The sequence below is a fragment of the Zootoca vivipara genome, chromosome Z (assembly GCF_963506605.1).
Source record: "Zootoca vivipara chromosome Z, rZooViv1.1, whole genome shotgun sequence".
Classification (NCBI taxonomy): Eukaryota; Metazoa; Chordata; class Lepidosauria; order Squamata; family Lacertidae; genus Zootoca; species Zootoca vivipara.
Window position 1 is genome coordinate 24,845,994 of NC_083294.1, and position 17,061 is coordinate 24,863,054.

General features: G+C 45.0%; 1 protein-coding gene across 5 annotated transcripts in view; it reads right to left on the minus strand.

The window, feature by feature from the left end:
• LOC118078202 (synaptotagmin-like protein 4) overlaps positions 1 to 17,061 on the minus strand; it is a 60,860-nt gene that overhangs the window by 32,885 nt on the left and 10,914 nt on the right. For 3 of the 5 annotated variants that reach the window (XM_035101960.2, XM_035101956.2, XM_035101955.2), the window contains 2 exons: positions 13,102 to 13,670; positions 8,489 to 8,640 (listed from right to left, as the gene is read on the minus strand). In XM_035101960.2, coding sequence (XP_034957851.1) covers positions 8,489 to 8,640; positions 13,102 to 13,202 — 253 coding nt within the window. In that variant the 5' untranslated portion in view covers positions 13,203 to 13,670. Of the gene's footprint in view, positions 1 to 8,488; positions 8,641 to 13,101; positions 13,671 to 16,013; positions 16,435 to 17,061 lie in introns of those variants that run through there. The other 2 variants (XM_060270490.1, XM_035101961.2) reach the window with 2 other exon arrangements.

Consider the following 17,061-nt stretch of genomic DNA (forward strand, 5'->3'; position numbering starts at 1 on the left):
AGGCCTGATGAACAGTAGAACTTTAGAGATGCTTCATTCCAAGTAATTCAAGTTGCATTTACTATTTTTGTTATGCTCTGTCAACTTCAAATTCTAAAAGTATGTAGGGAACAGTGGTGAAATAGTAAGAGGATAGAGCTGGTGTTTGAGTTTGACACGAACATGAGTTTGACCAAACTACGGGAGGCAGTGCAAGACAGGAGTGCCTGGCGTGCTATGGTCCATGGGGTCACGAAGAGTCGGACACGACTAAACGACTAAACAACAACAAGAGCTGGTGTGCCATATGGTTCCTAAACTTGCCTGCTGTCTTCATTCAGGGTGGAAGACCCTGCCCCATTGCCAGTGATGAAATAAGACTGAACAATAATTACTATGAAAGCTGTTAAGCTTTGTTTTTTTTAAAAAATGAAATACCATTGCACCACTGGGCAAACAGAAGGGCTGGGGATTCAAATGCAACATTTGCTGCAGTTTAGTTTGACAGTAAAATCCCTTCAAGTGACCTTTGGGTTATTACCGTGTTTCCCCCTTTTTAATACGTAGTCAAAAAGTAAGCCATGGCAGGGTTTTTAATCATTTGAGAAATGTAAGACATACCCCGAAAATAAGCCATACTTCCGCGATGTGCGGAGCAAGACCACTGAGCGCCCCAACCAGCTAGCGGGACCCAGCATGCTGGCTGCAACAGGAGGAGGAAGCCTGCTGGGTCGGGTCGGTGCCCTGAAGCGGCGGCGGCCCTGAAGCGGCGGCGGCAATGCCGATAAAGCGTGCAGCAGTGCCGCACGGAGCACCAAGGGCACAAGCCAGCAGGACCCAGCTCCTGCAATGCCGGCCGCGGCAGGAGGAAGAAGCTGGCTGCAACAGGAGGAGGAAGCCTGCCGGGTCGGGTCGGTGCCCGGAAGCGGCGGCGGCAATGCCGATAAAGCGCAAAGCAGCGCCGCACGGAGGTATCAGTGATGTGACAAAGAAAATGCTATTGACCTTGAAAAGAGCTGCATTCCTATCTGCTGAGCTATTTAAACGTGGAAAAAGTTCAGGATGACTTCATTTAAGTACACTTAATATCTGAATGAAACTTTTCATGCAGCCTAACTACCGGTATCCATTTCTGAGCACAACATGGTTGGGACCTGACTACCTGAAGGAATGAATGAATACCTATTCCCACATCAACCAAGGTCAGGGATTAGCAGTTTTGGTTTGCCTCATTTCTGCATCTGTTTCTAAAGGTCACACACATTTTTACGTTCCTTTCTCCTAACATACATACAAGAAATTTTCTCCAGTACCGTGGTACCTCAGGTTACAAACACCTCAGGTTACAAACACTTCAGGTTACAGACTCTGCTAACCCGGAAATAGTACCTCGGGTGAGAACTTTGCCCGAGGATGAGAACTGAGAACTGAAATCGTTTGACAGTGACAGCAGGAGGCCCCATTAGCTAAAGTAGTACCTCAGGTTAAGAACGGTTTCAGGTTACGAACGGACCTCTGGAACGAATTAAGTTTGTAACCCGGTGTACCACTGTATAATGCACTTTTTGTATGTTGTTGTTTTCACATATATTCATTTTGATGCATACTTTTTCATAATTATGATGTTATGCACACATTTGTGGTTAGCGAACTGGATTGATTTGCACTTTCCTTCTAAATTTGTAGTTCTCCAAGTTTTGCAATGCAGTTCACCAGCAAGATGTGTGCAGAAATGCATGTTCTAGGGTAAAATGCACTATATTAGGCAAAACTGCTATTCTTCTAACATTGCTACAATTCCCAGAGGTCCCTGGGAAGAGGAATTGATTATTAAACCACTCTGGGAATTAGAGCTCTGTGAGGAGAACAGGGATCTTCTAACAACTCTCAGAACTTTTAATAACACAAATGGTTGGGTTTATTTTTGTCCCACTTTTGTTGTGCTGCAGCCTCTCTGAACAGGAATAATCTGGTTGCCCTGAGGAAGCATAAAAAACAAAACAAAAGCAGAATATTCATCACTAATGCACTATTACTGCGTCCAGAATGTATTGCAAAATACATAAAGGTAAAGGTAAAGGGACCCCTGACCATTAGGTCCAGTCGTGACCGACTCTGGGGTTGCAGCGCTTATCTTGCGTTATTGGCCGAGGGAGCCGCCATACCCGCTTGGAGCGGGTATTTATCTACTTGCACTTTGACATGCTTTCGAACTGCTAGGTTGGCAGGAGCAGGGACCGAGCAACGGGAGCTCACCCCGTCGCAGGGATTCGAACCGCCGACCTTCTGATCGGCAAGCCCTAGGCTCTGTGGTTTAACCCACAGCGCCACCTGCGTCCCTGCAAAATACATGCATATCATTAATTTGCCCTGAAGTTTGTGCAATACTTGGATGGAGCAGGAGGGAGAGAGATTGTTACCTGCCACCACAATCTCTGACAGGTGAGAGATTCCAGGGGTTCCAAGCGCTTACACCGGGTTCAGTTTCCGTGGAATGAGGGTCAGTGGAGACTGTGGTATCTTTAGGATATATGGTTTATTTACACACACACACACACACACACACACACACACACACACATACAAACTAAACTGAGCCTACAATGGAGGGGCTCACAGCATTAACATGCCAAGAGAGCCTTGCTTCTCTCAAAGTTTCAGCCTTTTAATCAAACATAAATCAAACACAGTTCAGTCTCTCTGGCTTCTGCCTGCTTCTAGCTCAGCTAACACCCACACACTGGCCCCTGAACTTCAATATACTAACCAGGTGTGTGTGTGTAAAGCCCACCCATTAGCCTGTGATTATGGCGTTTAATTGCTCAGACCAACAGTAATTGCTTAGATGAAGGGACTAATGACAGTACTTAGCTGGTAAGCTATGGCCATTATCTCGCAAAGGAACTTGTTCCACTAGTTCAAAAATAGACTCCTCCATTAGCAGTAGATTTTAATCCATGCTGGATCCAGGACCATGCAAACTGCCCCCTCAAATGAACTATATATGTGTGAGAGAGTGAAAGTGAGTGAGAAAAGTTAGGTGAGATGTTGGACAACACTTCTTTCAGTTACAATATTTCAGTTTTATTATGTATGTAAACTTCATATATGCACACAAGCAGTAGTTGACAACAGATTGCAGGTAGGGTGGAGGGCTCAATTCACATACTGTGTACATCCAGAAAATCCATAGCTCTGAAGTAAACCCTGACAGCAAAAGCCAGAATTTGTCTCCACTTCCAGCCAGGAAGCGGTCTAAATTTGCACCTTTATGTAAAAAGTAAAATGTGCAACTATTGTGCAACTTTGTGCTAAGGGGCTGAATCCTGGATCTTTTAAGTATCTAGCATCACTGTGATACCAGGTTGTTGCCATTGTTAGTATCCGTCTTGTCTCAGGAAACAATGGAGGAGGGAAGTCAAATCGCTGGAGTCACAGTGCCTGCTGTGGCTGTAGAAACTGATACGGAAGAGACATATTTTGTTGCAGCTGGGGGAGATGGTGGCCAGTTATACTACTCCAGATGCACCATGGCCTTTCTTTTCTCTGTGCTCCTTCCAGTGGCCTTTCCTCCTCTGGTCACCACTATGGATGCACAACATGCCTGTCTCCAGGCACTGTGGTTGTCTGCAAGCGATTCCCATACGGCGGGGTTAATGTTGCCAGCCTTCATGCCATGCTTGCAGACATCTTTGTAACACAGAGTTGGTCTTCCAGTTTGGCTTGGGGCCAGCAGCCAGCTCCCTGTAGAGCATGTCTTTGGGGATCTTGGCATCTTCTATTTTGTGGACATAACCAAGCCAGAGTAGACATCGTTGACAGGAGTGTGAACCTGCTGGGACTGTGGGCTTTGGAGAGCACATCTTTGTTTGAAACTCTGTCCTGCCATGTGATACCTCAAATCCTCCTGATGCAGCACATGTGAAAGGCATTGAGGCACCGCTTCTGATGGTTATAAGTTGTCCATGACTCACTTCTATAAAGCAGGGTGCTCAACACGCAAGCCTGGTAGACCTTCATCTTAGTATTAACATCACATTCTCCCATGCCCTTTTGGAGAGGAAACCCATAGCCATAGCTGCCTTGCCAATATGCTTGTCCAACTCATCATCAATGGAGGGGTTGCTGGTTGTGATGAAACCCACGGAAGACAAAATCATCTACCACCCCATCAAGTGTGTGGTCACCAATGCTGATGCATGGAGTGCTAGTGGCGTCCTGAACCTAGATGTTGGTCTTTGTCAGACAGAAGGTAAAACTGACCTCCCTGCAGACTTGGGCAAAACAGCTGATGAGTCTCTGCAGGGCTTCCTTGGAGTGCACTGTCAAGGCTGCAACATCTGCAAAGAATAAGGATAAGGACCCACCACACTTTTGTCATGGTGCAGAAACATGCCCTGTTGCTCCTTGAATGAAAGTACATACCATCTTCAATTGAGCTGAAGCATAGGAGAACACTAGGGAGAAGAATATGCCAAAGAGAACTGGGGTGAGAACATAGCCCCGTTTAACACTGCTCTTTATAGGGAAGGGATCAAAGGATGAATGGACGTTATCATGGATGGTGCTGTGCATGTTCTCCTGGAAGGACACAATCTTCTTGTGCAGCTTAGGTGGGCACCCTAGCTTGTTGAGCAGTGTGAAGGGTATTTCTCGGCTGGTGAGGTCATAGGCCTTCGTCAGGTCTATGAAGGCGTCTCTGCTGTCTGCATTTATCCTGCAGAGGCCTACATCTCCCTGGCTTCAGAGGAACTTGATTTTATTGTGAGTCAGAACCTACAAAATGAAATACTCCTACAAGCCTCTCCTTGAGTTTCTTGGAGGGAAGGTGGAGTATAAATAACACACATTTCCTCATTGCGAAAAAGGCAAATGAAGATAGATGCTGGAAAATAGAACTACTGTACATCATGTGTAGACAAGATTCCCACAGCGCACAATATGCTATGGGAGAACAGGGCAAAAAGTAGTATCCTCCCTAAAACCTCCCTCCAGAGTACTTAGCAGGGCTCTAGATTCCTGGAATCAACACCTAACCTTTTTCAGATTCTGCTGTGTTCCATCCTCACTAAAAAGAAAGAAAATGAATTTGTCTGGAGGCTGGGCAGCGTTGCTCAGCAGTCCTGTAATATTCCAGCCAAGGCTTAATTGGTCTGCCTCTGTGATCATATGAATCATCCCAAAGTGTTATTACCCACCAGTGCACCCTGATAGCAAAGAGCCAAATACAGGTTGGCGGGATTTGGATTCAAGCCCAGCTTTAATGAACTACCTCACAAAAGCTCCGTCAGGTCGGATTTGTTCTCTTTCAGAAAGTGCTGTGTGTTTCCAAGCAAAGTACAAGGCAATAACCCCCTCTTTCTTTTTTGCTGTAAAAAAGGCAAGGTCCCAGAATGCCGCTGAGGAGTACAATACGGATCCCCTTCAGTGTTCACTTCACTTGCACTCGTTTTGCTCTCAGAAGTAGACACAGTTTGGTTCAGTGGTTAGAGCTCTGGACTAGGGCAATGGACTCCAGAGTTCAAATCCCTGTTCAGCCAGGAAGCTCTCCTAGGTCAGTTATGTAGGCCTAGCCTACATCACAATGTTGTTGTGGAGATACAGTGGTGCCTCGACGTGCAAATTTAATTCATTCCGAAGGCACCTTCGTAGGTCGAAAAATTCGTAAGTCGAAAAGCGCCATTGGAAACGCGATTTCCCATAGGAATGCATTGGAAACGGAAAAAATCGTAAGTCGAAGCAAGCCCATCTAAAAATTCGTAAGTCGAAAAAACCCTATCTAAAACTGCCGCGGTTTCTGTTCAGATGTCGAGAAATTCGTAAGCGTGCGGCCATCTGCCCCACTCATAAGTCAAAAAATTCAGTTGTCGAGTCGTCCATAAGTCGAGGTACCACTGTAAAATGGGGAGGGGGAGAACCATATACACTAACTATCTTGAGTTTGTTGAAGGAATTGAAAGGTGGGATATAAATGTTGTAATAAAATCATCACCACCATCATCCATCTTCTCTATTACACTGGTATTCAAAACAGATTACATTTAGATTCAATAAGGTGACAATACTTGTGGTAAATTTTGAAGTGCATTAATGGCCCCTAGAACCATGATCTCAAAGGGAGTCCAAAAATGTAGGCAACAGTATAATAGTAGTAGTGGTAGTAACAACAACAACAACAACAACAACAACAACAACAACAACATTTGTACCCTGCCCATCTGATTGCCTTGCCCCAACCACTCTGGGCGGCTTCCAACATATAAAAAACGTAATAAAAAATAAACATTTTGAAACTTCCCTATACAAGGCTGCCTTCGGATATTTTCTAAAGGTTATATAGTTACTTATCTCCTTGACATCTGATGGGAGGGTGTTCCACAGGGAGGGGCTCCACTACCGAGAAGGTCCTCTGCCTAGTTTATATCCCACCCTTCCTCCCAAAGGAGCCCAGGGCAGCAAACAACAAGAGAGAAATGCTAAAAACATCTTAAAAGCACACTTCCCATACAGATGCAGAATGGGAAAGACCTCAACTTAAAAGGCTTGTTGAAAGAGGATGGTCTTCATTAGGTTCCAAAAGGACAAGAGAGATGGCACCTGTCCAATATTTAAGGAGAGGCAATTCCACCACACTAAAGGCCCAGTTCCCACACTTTGTGTAATGGACCTCCTGATAAGACGGTATCTGCAGGAGGCCCTCGCCTGTAGAATGCAGTGATCGACTGGCTATACAAGGTGAGAGATAATCTGTCAGGTATCCTTCATACACCAGCACCTTGAATGTAGCTCATGTGTTCTGTGTTGATCCATACACATACCCAAAAGTGTTTAAGGGCAAAGTAGAATACCCTATTATTAGGATTACTATGCCTGCAGTTTTATGCTTTGTTTCCTGGAAATAAAAGTCACTGAACTCATTGGGGCTTACTTCTGACTGCACAACTTATGAAACATACTGAGATTTAACCAAAGATGTTGAGCCAGCTGAAATGCCACCTTTCGCTTTAATTTAGAAATGCAAATCATCTAGAAAAAAAAGTGTTGCCGTTGACCCTGCTCATGTGAAAGCAGGAACTCTATCAAAGAGAAAACCTGAAGTATTCAGCCACTGCTTGATTGTTTTCCTCACTCTGACTTTCCATATGCTAACCTGATGCAAACAGACTTGAAAGCCTTGTTATCTCCTTTTTCACTTGCTAGAGCAGGGGTAAAGAACCTAAGGCCCAGGGGTTGGATGCGGCCTAATCACCTTCTCAATTCCCGCGGACGGTCCGGGAATCAGCGTGCTTTTACCTGAGTAGAATGTGTCCTTTTATTTAAAATGGATCTCTGGGTTATTTGTGGGGCGTGCCTGGTGTTCTAACATGAGTAAAATGTGTGCTTTTATTTAAAATGGATCTCTGGGTTATTTGTGGGGCATAGGAATTTATTCATTCCCCCCCCCCTCCAAAATATATTCCAGCCCACCACATGGTCTGAGGGACGGTGGACTGGCCCATGGCTGAAAAAGGTTGCTGACCCCTGTGCTAGAGCAAGGAGAGCCTGTCAATTACCCTAACACTGAGGTAGATAATGTCATTACCCCTATTCCGGAAAAAAAAGTCTGCCTCCACTACACCACTGGAAAATACGAATGACTAAACTCCAAAAAATATTCCATGTGCTAAAGCACATCCAGAATATGAGAATGAAAGTTAATGCATGTTGATTTTAGCTGGAAGGTATAGGTGAGAAAGCAGGAGCAGGAATAACTGTTTCCATCTTGTTTAAAGGAACCTGACATATATCATCCTCTTTCCTACTTTTGGGGCCAGCAAAAACCCCAAACCATTATCCATGCGTTTGGGTTTCTAGCATAGCTGCCAAGTTATCCCTTTTTTTAAGGGATTTTCCCTTATGCTGAATAGGCTTCCTCACGAGAAAAGGGAAAACTTGGCAGCTATGGTTTCTAGAGCTGCAAATGAAGCAAACTTCAGGCACCCAAAACATCACTTTGAATTTTAAACCTTCTTGTATGTTGTTTTGAGGTTCTTTGGCCATAACAATAAATAAAGAAATAATAATGTTGATAACAATAGTAATAATAATAAAAGTAGTACTGTACTGTCACTATTATTACATTCTTAGTCACTTTTCTCAAAATGACCCAAGGTGACTTACAGGTAATATACCTAGCATGCTTCCTAACCACAGATTGCTATGATGACAAACTATGGTTCGTGCTCCAACAATAGGAATTAGAAATTATGAAGGTGGTTTCTGTAAGACGTGAGAAGAAAGGACATGAGCCTGTGGTGTCTTTCTGCCATCCAAACCATGGTTTAGAGCAGGGTTTCCCAAAATGGGGGGGTCTCCTGCTGTTTTTGGACTACAATTCCCATCATCCCTGACCAGTGGTCCTGCTAGCTAAGAATGATGGGAACTGTAGTCCAAAACCAGCTGAAGTTTGGGAAACACTGGTTTATAGGATCATTTGAACTGTGCCTCTGGCTTTCTATTGTGTACTTACGGTCAGAGTTGCTCTTTTTCTTTTTAATCGATGCTCGGAGTAGTTCTGAGCCTTCTAATCCCTCCTGGAAGCGCTGTGCCTTCACCTCATGGAACCATTGTCCAGTCACAAATTTCTTCTTCTTTTCATCCTTCAGCGAGCCTTCCAATCTCCTTAGCAAAAATGAAAATGAAAATCAGTGGCAGAGCCTTGCATTTACACAGTGCACAGAGGTACTCAGAGAAAACCTGCATTTTACTGCTGAACTGGAGCAAACAGCTATCTGTAGGAAACTTGATTGCCATTGCTCTGATCCAGTAGCAAAACACCTTGTTTCCCCCTCTCCCCCCAAGGAAAAGCACCAGGACCAAAATAATCCAAAATGAAACCACTTGCATACAGATCTGGCAGCCATGAACGTGTGTCTAGAAAAGGGGCACAAAATGAAGTGTGGATGAGCCCTATGTGTCTAGGTAAAGGTAAAGGGGCATGGGCGTAGGCAGGGGGGCAGGAGGGGGCAGCTGCCCCCCCTAGAAGCAAAAAAAATTAATGTATTTTACAGACCACAACCAGCACTTTTCCCCTCCAAAAACTGAAGTGGAAAGGGCTTTGCTTTAGCAAGAGCAGCTAAGTCTCCGCTTGCTGGGGGGGGGGGGACACAGAAGTAACAAAAACACATCAAATAAATAAAGCAAAGTGGCTACCAGTAGTTAAGCAGTTAAGACAATGGAGCATATATCCCCAGGCAAGATTCGATAGCTGACCATTTCACCCTATTGTTCTTAAGTGGGAGTTGTTAATGAGCATTCAGGAGCATTAAGAGTTCTATTGGCGATTTAATGAGGGTGCAGACTCAGAGGATTCAATTTGACTAAGGTGGCTCTGCAAGGCTAAAAAGAAGTGAATAAGAAAGGGGGGAGGCTGTAGCTTTGACAGACACAGTGATGTTTATAAAAAGCATTGGTGTTCCAGTCTGCCCCTCCTCCTGCATCTGTATACTGTAAATCAGGGGTGGCCACCTCCCAAGAGACTCTGATCTACTCACAGAGTTTAAAACTGGGGGTGATCTACCCCCTTTTGGGGGGTTCAGGGCAAAGCTGTTGAGTTTTTTTTAAAGGAAGGGAAGCTTCTTTTAGGAGGGAGGGAGGCCCATTTTTGTTTAGGGCTTCAGGTCATAGTTCAACTTTTTTGAGGGAGGAGGAAAATTTTGGGTGAGCTTTTTTTAGGGGTGCCAGTGACCTACCAGTGATCTACCACAGACATCCAGTGATCTACTGGTAGATCACAATCTACCTGTTGGACGTGCCTGCTGTAAATCAAGCAGAGAGAAAGCTGCTTACAAGGCTCCTGTACATGTAGAGTTCCAGCATCACAGCGTCACCCAGAGGCACCCACAAATATGAGTTATCCCTCTCTCTATTTCTTCCTTCCTTCCCTCCCTCTTCCATCCTTAATAAAATACGGGGGGGGGCAGATAAGCCCCACATAGAAAGCCCATCAACATGGGGGGATGACTCTTTCAAATACGGTATTTACCAGTAATTGGGGGGGGGGAGAGAGGCACCTAGGCCTCTAGGAGTTGGCTGCTATGCCTAGGAGTAGGACAATTCAAGAAAGCAGAATGATGCATATGCTATGGTAATATATCAATAGAATCATAGAATTGTAGTCGGAAGGGACCACAAGGGTCATCTAGTCCAACCCCCTGCAATGCACGATTTTTTCCCTAAGGTGGGGCTTGAACCATGGTTGAAATATTATGCTGATATGCAGCAACGCCTCGGAGCCGTCGTGGCTGCGGCCGTGTCTTGCCTCGCCCTCGCCCGCCCTGCCACCCCCTCTCGCCTGCCCGACCCTCCCGTTCTCTCCAGCCAAGCAGGGTAGCCGCCAACGCTACCAGCCCCAGAAGCACAAGGTGGCCGCTGCTGCCGCCGCCATGATATCATCAGGCCCGCTGGCCCTTTAGCCCCGCCCACTTCATGGCCCCTCCCCTTCCATGGCTTGGCCCCGCCCCTGAACGACCATGGCTTGCCTCCCCCTAGTTTTGATCCTGGCTACGCCCCTGTAAAGGGGACCCCTGACCATTAGGTCCAGTCATGACCGACTCTGGGGTTGCGGCGCTCATCTCGTGTTATTAGCCGACGGTGTACAGCTTCCAGGTCATGTGGCCAGCATGACAAAGCCGCTTCTGGAGAACCAGAGCAGCACACGGAAATGCCGTTTACCTTCCCGCTGGAGCGGTACCTATTTATCATCTTGCACTTTGACATGCTTTCGAACTGCTAGGTTGGCAGGAGCTGGAACCAAGCAACAGGAGCTCACCCCGTCACGGGGATTCGAACTGCCGACCTTCTGATTGGCAAGCCCTAGGCTCAGTGGTTTAACGCACAGCGCCACCCGCATCCAGTCTTGCCTAAAAAAAAACACCCACACCTTTTTTTTTTGCAGGCATCAAAAATAATCCATAGAAGTAGCCTGCCTATTATCAATAAGCAGGGAGTTCCAGAGAGCATGTGCTCCCACACTCAAATATGTATTTCTCACAGAACATAACATTGCACTTGTAAAAGTGCCAGTTCTGCAGATGAAAGTGGTTGAGTGGGCAAATATATATGGTAAGAAAATCCTTCAAATCAAGTGGTCACAAGCTTTGGCAAGCTTTATGTTACTAGCATCACCCTAAATTTGTCCCAGGAACAAATAGTAACAAATCGTTTTATTTCTATTTTTTTTACTGGCCAAGCCAAAATCCTGAACACAACAACATATCAGTCTGATTTTATTAATTTTGAATGAACATTTTACACCATTGTTTGTATGCAACAGAGATACTCTTTGATTAAGTGGTATATAGGGCTTGCTAAATAAAATAAATGAAAAATATATGGGGATGGTTGGGAGTGAAGCTTGCCATTGTGAAGCCACTCCCGCTCCGTCTTGTATGTACATTCATTCTACATGAAGAAAACGTCTGTCAGTGAATTATAACTTGTGTTCTTAAGCCAGAACAGAGTTTACTAAGTCACTATGAACAGCTTAGCCATAGGGAGAGTTTTGCCTTTGGAGGGATATTCCAGACCACGTCTCTGATCACTTAGAGCTACAATCCAGGAGAGCAGCTTAACAATCAATCCCTCTTCCTAGAGAACTCTGGGAATTGTACCTCTGCTTGTGGGTTTCTCACAGGCGTCTGGTTGGCCCCCTTGAGAACAGGATGCTGCACAAGATGAACCATTGGTCTGGTCCTGCAGACTATGTTAAGACTCCCAAAATTCTTTGAGGGAATCCATTATAGTTAAAGTGGTATAATAGTGTTTTGATTGTATAGCATGGATGTGGCCCAATTGGAGAATGGCTGAAAAGAAATTGGAGAAATTCCCAGCCCACTGCTAACTTAGTACTACAGTTGCTGTAAAATCCTTTGCACGAGTCTTTTGGGGCCAACTTTATTGGTTTTTTTGGCGCCAAAAAAACCCAACATTTGATTTGTCTAGGACGTGCAGCATGTCAGTTGGTTTTCATCGTCCCTCCGCCCACTTTCTGTGCTGATTTTATTGCTTTATTGACTTTTTATTGACTTTTTTATTCCTCTGCTTGACTATTTTGTGTTTCACTGTTTTATACCAGTGTGCAGATATTAGACTTTATTGGAAGAATGTCCAACAAATATTTTCCCACCAACAAGAAAAATTCAGTTTTTGAAAGCAAACAAATAGGTTGTAGAAGTAAACTTCCCTCCGTTCCCCGAGCAGCCTTTGACAACCTGGTCCCCTGCAGGAACTTTGGACTACAACTCCCATCACCCCCGACTATCAGGTATATTGGCTGGGGCTGATAGCAGTTGGCCCAACAAACATCTGGAGGAGCACAGTTGCTCCATCCCTGATTTGTGAGGGTGCAGGGCATTTGCACTGCCCCGGGCGCCCAAGCAGCTAGCTACGCCTACCTAATAGGATTGTTGTGATAATAAAAGTAGGAGACACATACACTACCCCAAGCTCTTTGGAAAGGATGGAAGCATAAAAGTAGTAGTTTGGAGATTTATTTTACAAAAATGGACAGCTTCTCAATCATGAATAAGGGAAAATGTTCTTTTTCTCGCAGTGCCGTATGCTGTTTCATTCACATTCCAGAAAGCAAACCTGCTGTCACAGGAAGAACACCTGAACTTCAGGTTCTGGGGCACATACAGATTTTTGAGCAGGTACCATGGGTGCCACCTGCTCTGGTCACTTCTCTCCCACTTCCCCCAGATGAGATCTCCACCAAGACAGAAGAAACCATGTGCACACATGCACACACACACACACACACACACACACACACACACACACATATACAATCTTACCAGGGGATCTGGGTTAAATCCAAATCCAGTGGAATTAATCTGAGCCCATGGAAATAAAAGAGGAAATTGAGAAAGAGCATCACTTGAGCAGTACTTTTCAGGGCGCAGAGGAAGCAACCACCCTCACCAACTCATGAGCAAGGGGGAAGTGAGTGGGAGGGATCAGGGGCAAATATTAAGGGTGCCACTGTGCCTGTGTGCACCATGCTGGTGACCCCTGCATCATCATCATCACTATAGGAAACTTAGAATTTGTAAATACTTTGCTACAGCCCTGACTTCTTACCTGATACGATCTCCATCCTTTTTCTTCAACTCGGCATCCCTCTGCAGTACCTTCATCAGCTTCCCATACTCCTCTTCTGTGAGAAAGCTGAGATCCAGCATCTTTCCCTTGGTGTTTTCTGGGCAATCAAAGCATTGGCACTTTGGAAGCAGCAGCTACAATGGTGAGGGGCTCATGAAAAACCCTGAGTAGATAGCCTGAAGCGATACAGTTTTTATGTATTGAGTCAGAATGTGCAGGGAGCACTTTACTCTGGCATACCTTGGGGAAGAACCCCCTGTAGGATCCAGGCTACCGTTTCAAAGCACCGATCTGTTCTTCCAGGCTCTGGTCCTCTATACGGCATGCCTGTGTCAACCAAAACAATTGCAGCCCCCAGTGAGTTTTTCTCCCTTTCACTCTGTCCACGCACAGGTGGAAGTGTAAATGAGTCAGCTTTCCTAGGCAGCCAAATGAGAAGACAGGGCAGCTGTTGGATGCAGGAGAGAATTAAGAGGACAAAAAACGATCAGCTGCTCCAGCATCTGCTTCCTTCAACTGAGAAGTCTGTCAGTTTGGTTCAGTTGCTCCTGAGAAGAGAGGAATAATAAAAAACCCAATGAGATGCCTTTTTAGATCAATGCAGTGATAGCATGCGAACATCAAGGATGTTTACTTACTCCTGAGCACATGAGCCTCGAGCAAGCAACACTGTGTGTGTGTGTTTAACTGTAAACAATCTCTGTTGTAGCAGCCTGAGAATGAGATATAATCTTAGCCTAAGTTTAGTTGCATGGAGAAACCCAAGTGAGTAGGCAGGCATCACAAACTGCCTTAATGTTTTGTTTTTGTAGAAGAAGGACTCGTTTGCTTCAGCCAGATCAAACTTAACTGTAAAAAGGAGGAAAGGGCATCTGCTCACTTTGAGGATTACCAAGAAGAGCCTTGTAGTCAAAAGGATAACTAGGTGATTATGACACAATGCTAGCATATGTCAATTTGTAAACTGCTGCAAGACTCCTTGTTGTATTGCAATTCAGGATGGGGGGGGGGGATTCAGTTCAGTTCACATCTGAAGGCGATTCACACTTTCCAAAACAATATGCAAACTGAAGCACGATCACAATTCAAAATTCACACTTCCCCACACTTTAGGATAAATAACAATTTATCCTAAAAGACAGATTTTTGTGTGGAATTTTGTAAAGCAATTTCCCTTGATATAATTCACTGTTGTATGTTACATTCACTGACGTGTTTTTTAGTGCACACTTTACCCTAGTGCATGCATTTTTTGGTACACGTTTCTTGGCTGGAGAAAAATTGCAATGAAAATTGCAATAAAAAAAGGCAATGAACATTTCAATGGCTGTTTGGGAAACTGCAAATGAAGGAGGCTCACCTTTATATTTCTCACTCATCCATGATTCTATTTATTTCTGAGGACAGGATTTCACTCTATGCATGTTAACATACTTTTCCAGGACTAAGTGCCATTGGACAAAAGGGGAATTACTTCTGGGTAAATTTAATCAAATATAGAGCTCTCAGTTTAAGTTAAAAATTGTAACAAGCTGCAATACTTTACAATATTATTTTAAATTGTCACTATTTATTTAGATAGCAACTGGCTCCATTAAAGGTCTGAACTGTGTGTGCAAAAAAAGGTCCCTCTATACATAATTCTGAGAAAACTCAATGCTGGGGTTTCAGGAAACCAATCTTTTGGGCCCTTCTTTTCAGTGCTGCTAAGCTCACAGTATCCAGCTGGCAAAAGTAAACAGAGTCTGAAGCTGTTTGCCAGTCTGGTGTACATATCGTGCATTCAGCCATAAAGATGACGCTTTTGTACACTTTGTGCATTTCCTGTGCAATATTTGTTCTACATGCTTCTGAGCCTCCAGAGGCCTCAGAAAATAAAAAATAAAAGGAGCCATAAAAGTTTCCATTGCAATCTCCCGTTCGCATGCTGTTGACTTAATAGCACCTACAGGACAAAATCACCCGGCAAATGTCATAAATACAACTGTATTTCTGTCTAGCAGTCACAGTGGGAGCAGCAGAGTCATTCCAGCTTGGGTAAAGGAGGCATCTGCTCCACCAAGGTACTTGCTTTGTCCCATTTCCTTCCATATTAGTACAGACAGCAGGCAGAGAGGTCTGGAACCTGCAGTCCGGATCTTCTCTCCCTCCCTCTAAAGCAAGGATGGGGAAACAGGATGGGGAAACACCTGGGGAGGTGACCTGGCTGCACTGGGGAATATACTATAATGGCCTTTATTGTGGCAGAAGATGGTGGCCACTGAAACTGGTATAAATTCATTTTGTTAACACTGCAAACTGTACTGATCAGCAGAAGGGGAAATCTTGCCCTGAGCGGAGGGGAGAAGAAAGGAAAACAGCCTAGTGGGCTGCCACCATCCAACTCCCACTGGTCACATCTCCCTTCTCCAACTCTCAGCACAGTGGGGTGGGGGGACGATGGTGACAACATAGCAAACAGCTGTTGTACTTTCCATTTAAATCTTTTTTTAAAAAAAGCAGTGCTTCTTGTTCTGATAAATCACATGCAAATCACTTTGTGAAGTCCACCTTGAAGGCAGGCATATAAACAAACAAACAAACAAACTGTGGGAATGTTCAGGGATGCAGGAGAGGGTATATTGTTTGATAATATCCTTTCCAACTTGTGTTAACAAGTTCTACAATTTAGCAGAGTAACATTCCCTTTTTAAACTTGCACAGCGGACGCGTTTGCTCAGGCTCACTATAACCTCTAAAATAAGTTACCTGGTAATTTCCCCTTTAATCCCTCATAAAAGAAATAGACACGACACAGTCTTCTATAAAAGTATAAAAAGAGTTTACACACTCACTCATTCTGTTCACAGATGGATCCCAGAAGGCAGATTTAAGTTACAAAAGTAATATACCTGGAAACTATCCCATAAAGAGACAGCTCCTTTGTCCTCTCTTGGTTGGAGAGCATCTTAGGCTAAGCAGATGTTGCTTCTTTGACGAATGTAGTCAGAGAGAGAGATGGCGGCCAGTCCTATGCTTTTGTTACCTGCACAGGTGAGGCCATGCCCACCTATGGTCACATGTAGAGGAAGTCTGTCTCAGCCAAGGAGGAAACAGGAAGTTCCAACTGGCTAGTCCAGACACCCCCTTTTTATGTCCACTCTAAGGATGTTGTACTTGACTGCTCTGTGTTTCACATCCCACGCAAGCAAGCAAGCAAGCAAGCAAGCAAGCAAATTCCCACTTCAAATAGGATGGCGAATGAGAATCTCACAAAGTGAATATTCCTCCTTCCCTGCCTTATCTCTATTAAGATCAGGGCCGGCCCTGCGGCAAGGCTGGGTGGCGCAGGGCGCCAGGGCGCCGCTGCCCGCGCGGCGGGCACTGGGAAACGGGCCGGGGGGCACGCGCCGGAGGGATCTTTGCACCAGGGCGCCAGATATGCTTAAGATGGCCCTGATTAAGATGAACATAAGAAGGGTTCAGCTGAATCAGGTCAAAGGACCATCTAATCCAGCATCCCGTTCTCAGAGTGGCTAACCAGATACCTGAGGGAAGTCCACAAGCAGGACCTGAGTGCAATAGCACACTCCCCTCCTGTGGTTTCCAGCATCTGGTATCCAGAAACATACTGTCTCCAAAGCAGAGGTCAGTGGCGTAGCGTGGGTTGCCAGCACCCAGGGCTGCGAAGAGGGGTTGGGTGAGAGGGAGGGAAACAGACAGAGTAAGCATGAGCATTCTACTGCCTAACGGTGTCAATGCCACTCAGGAGATCACATTAGCAGAGAAAAAGGAAAAATAGTTGTTGCATTGTCTAGAGAAGTCACTTCCTGATTCACATGGAGAAACCATTTTCAACTGAGCTGAGTGATGGAAGCGCACAGCTGTATTGAGGCAGCACTGGGTGTTGACATTTCGCACCCCTAACAACAGGACCCACATACCTGTTGGACCATCTGG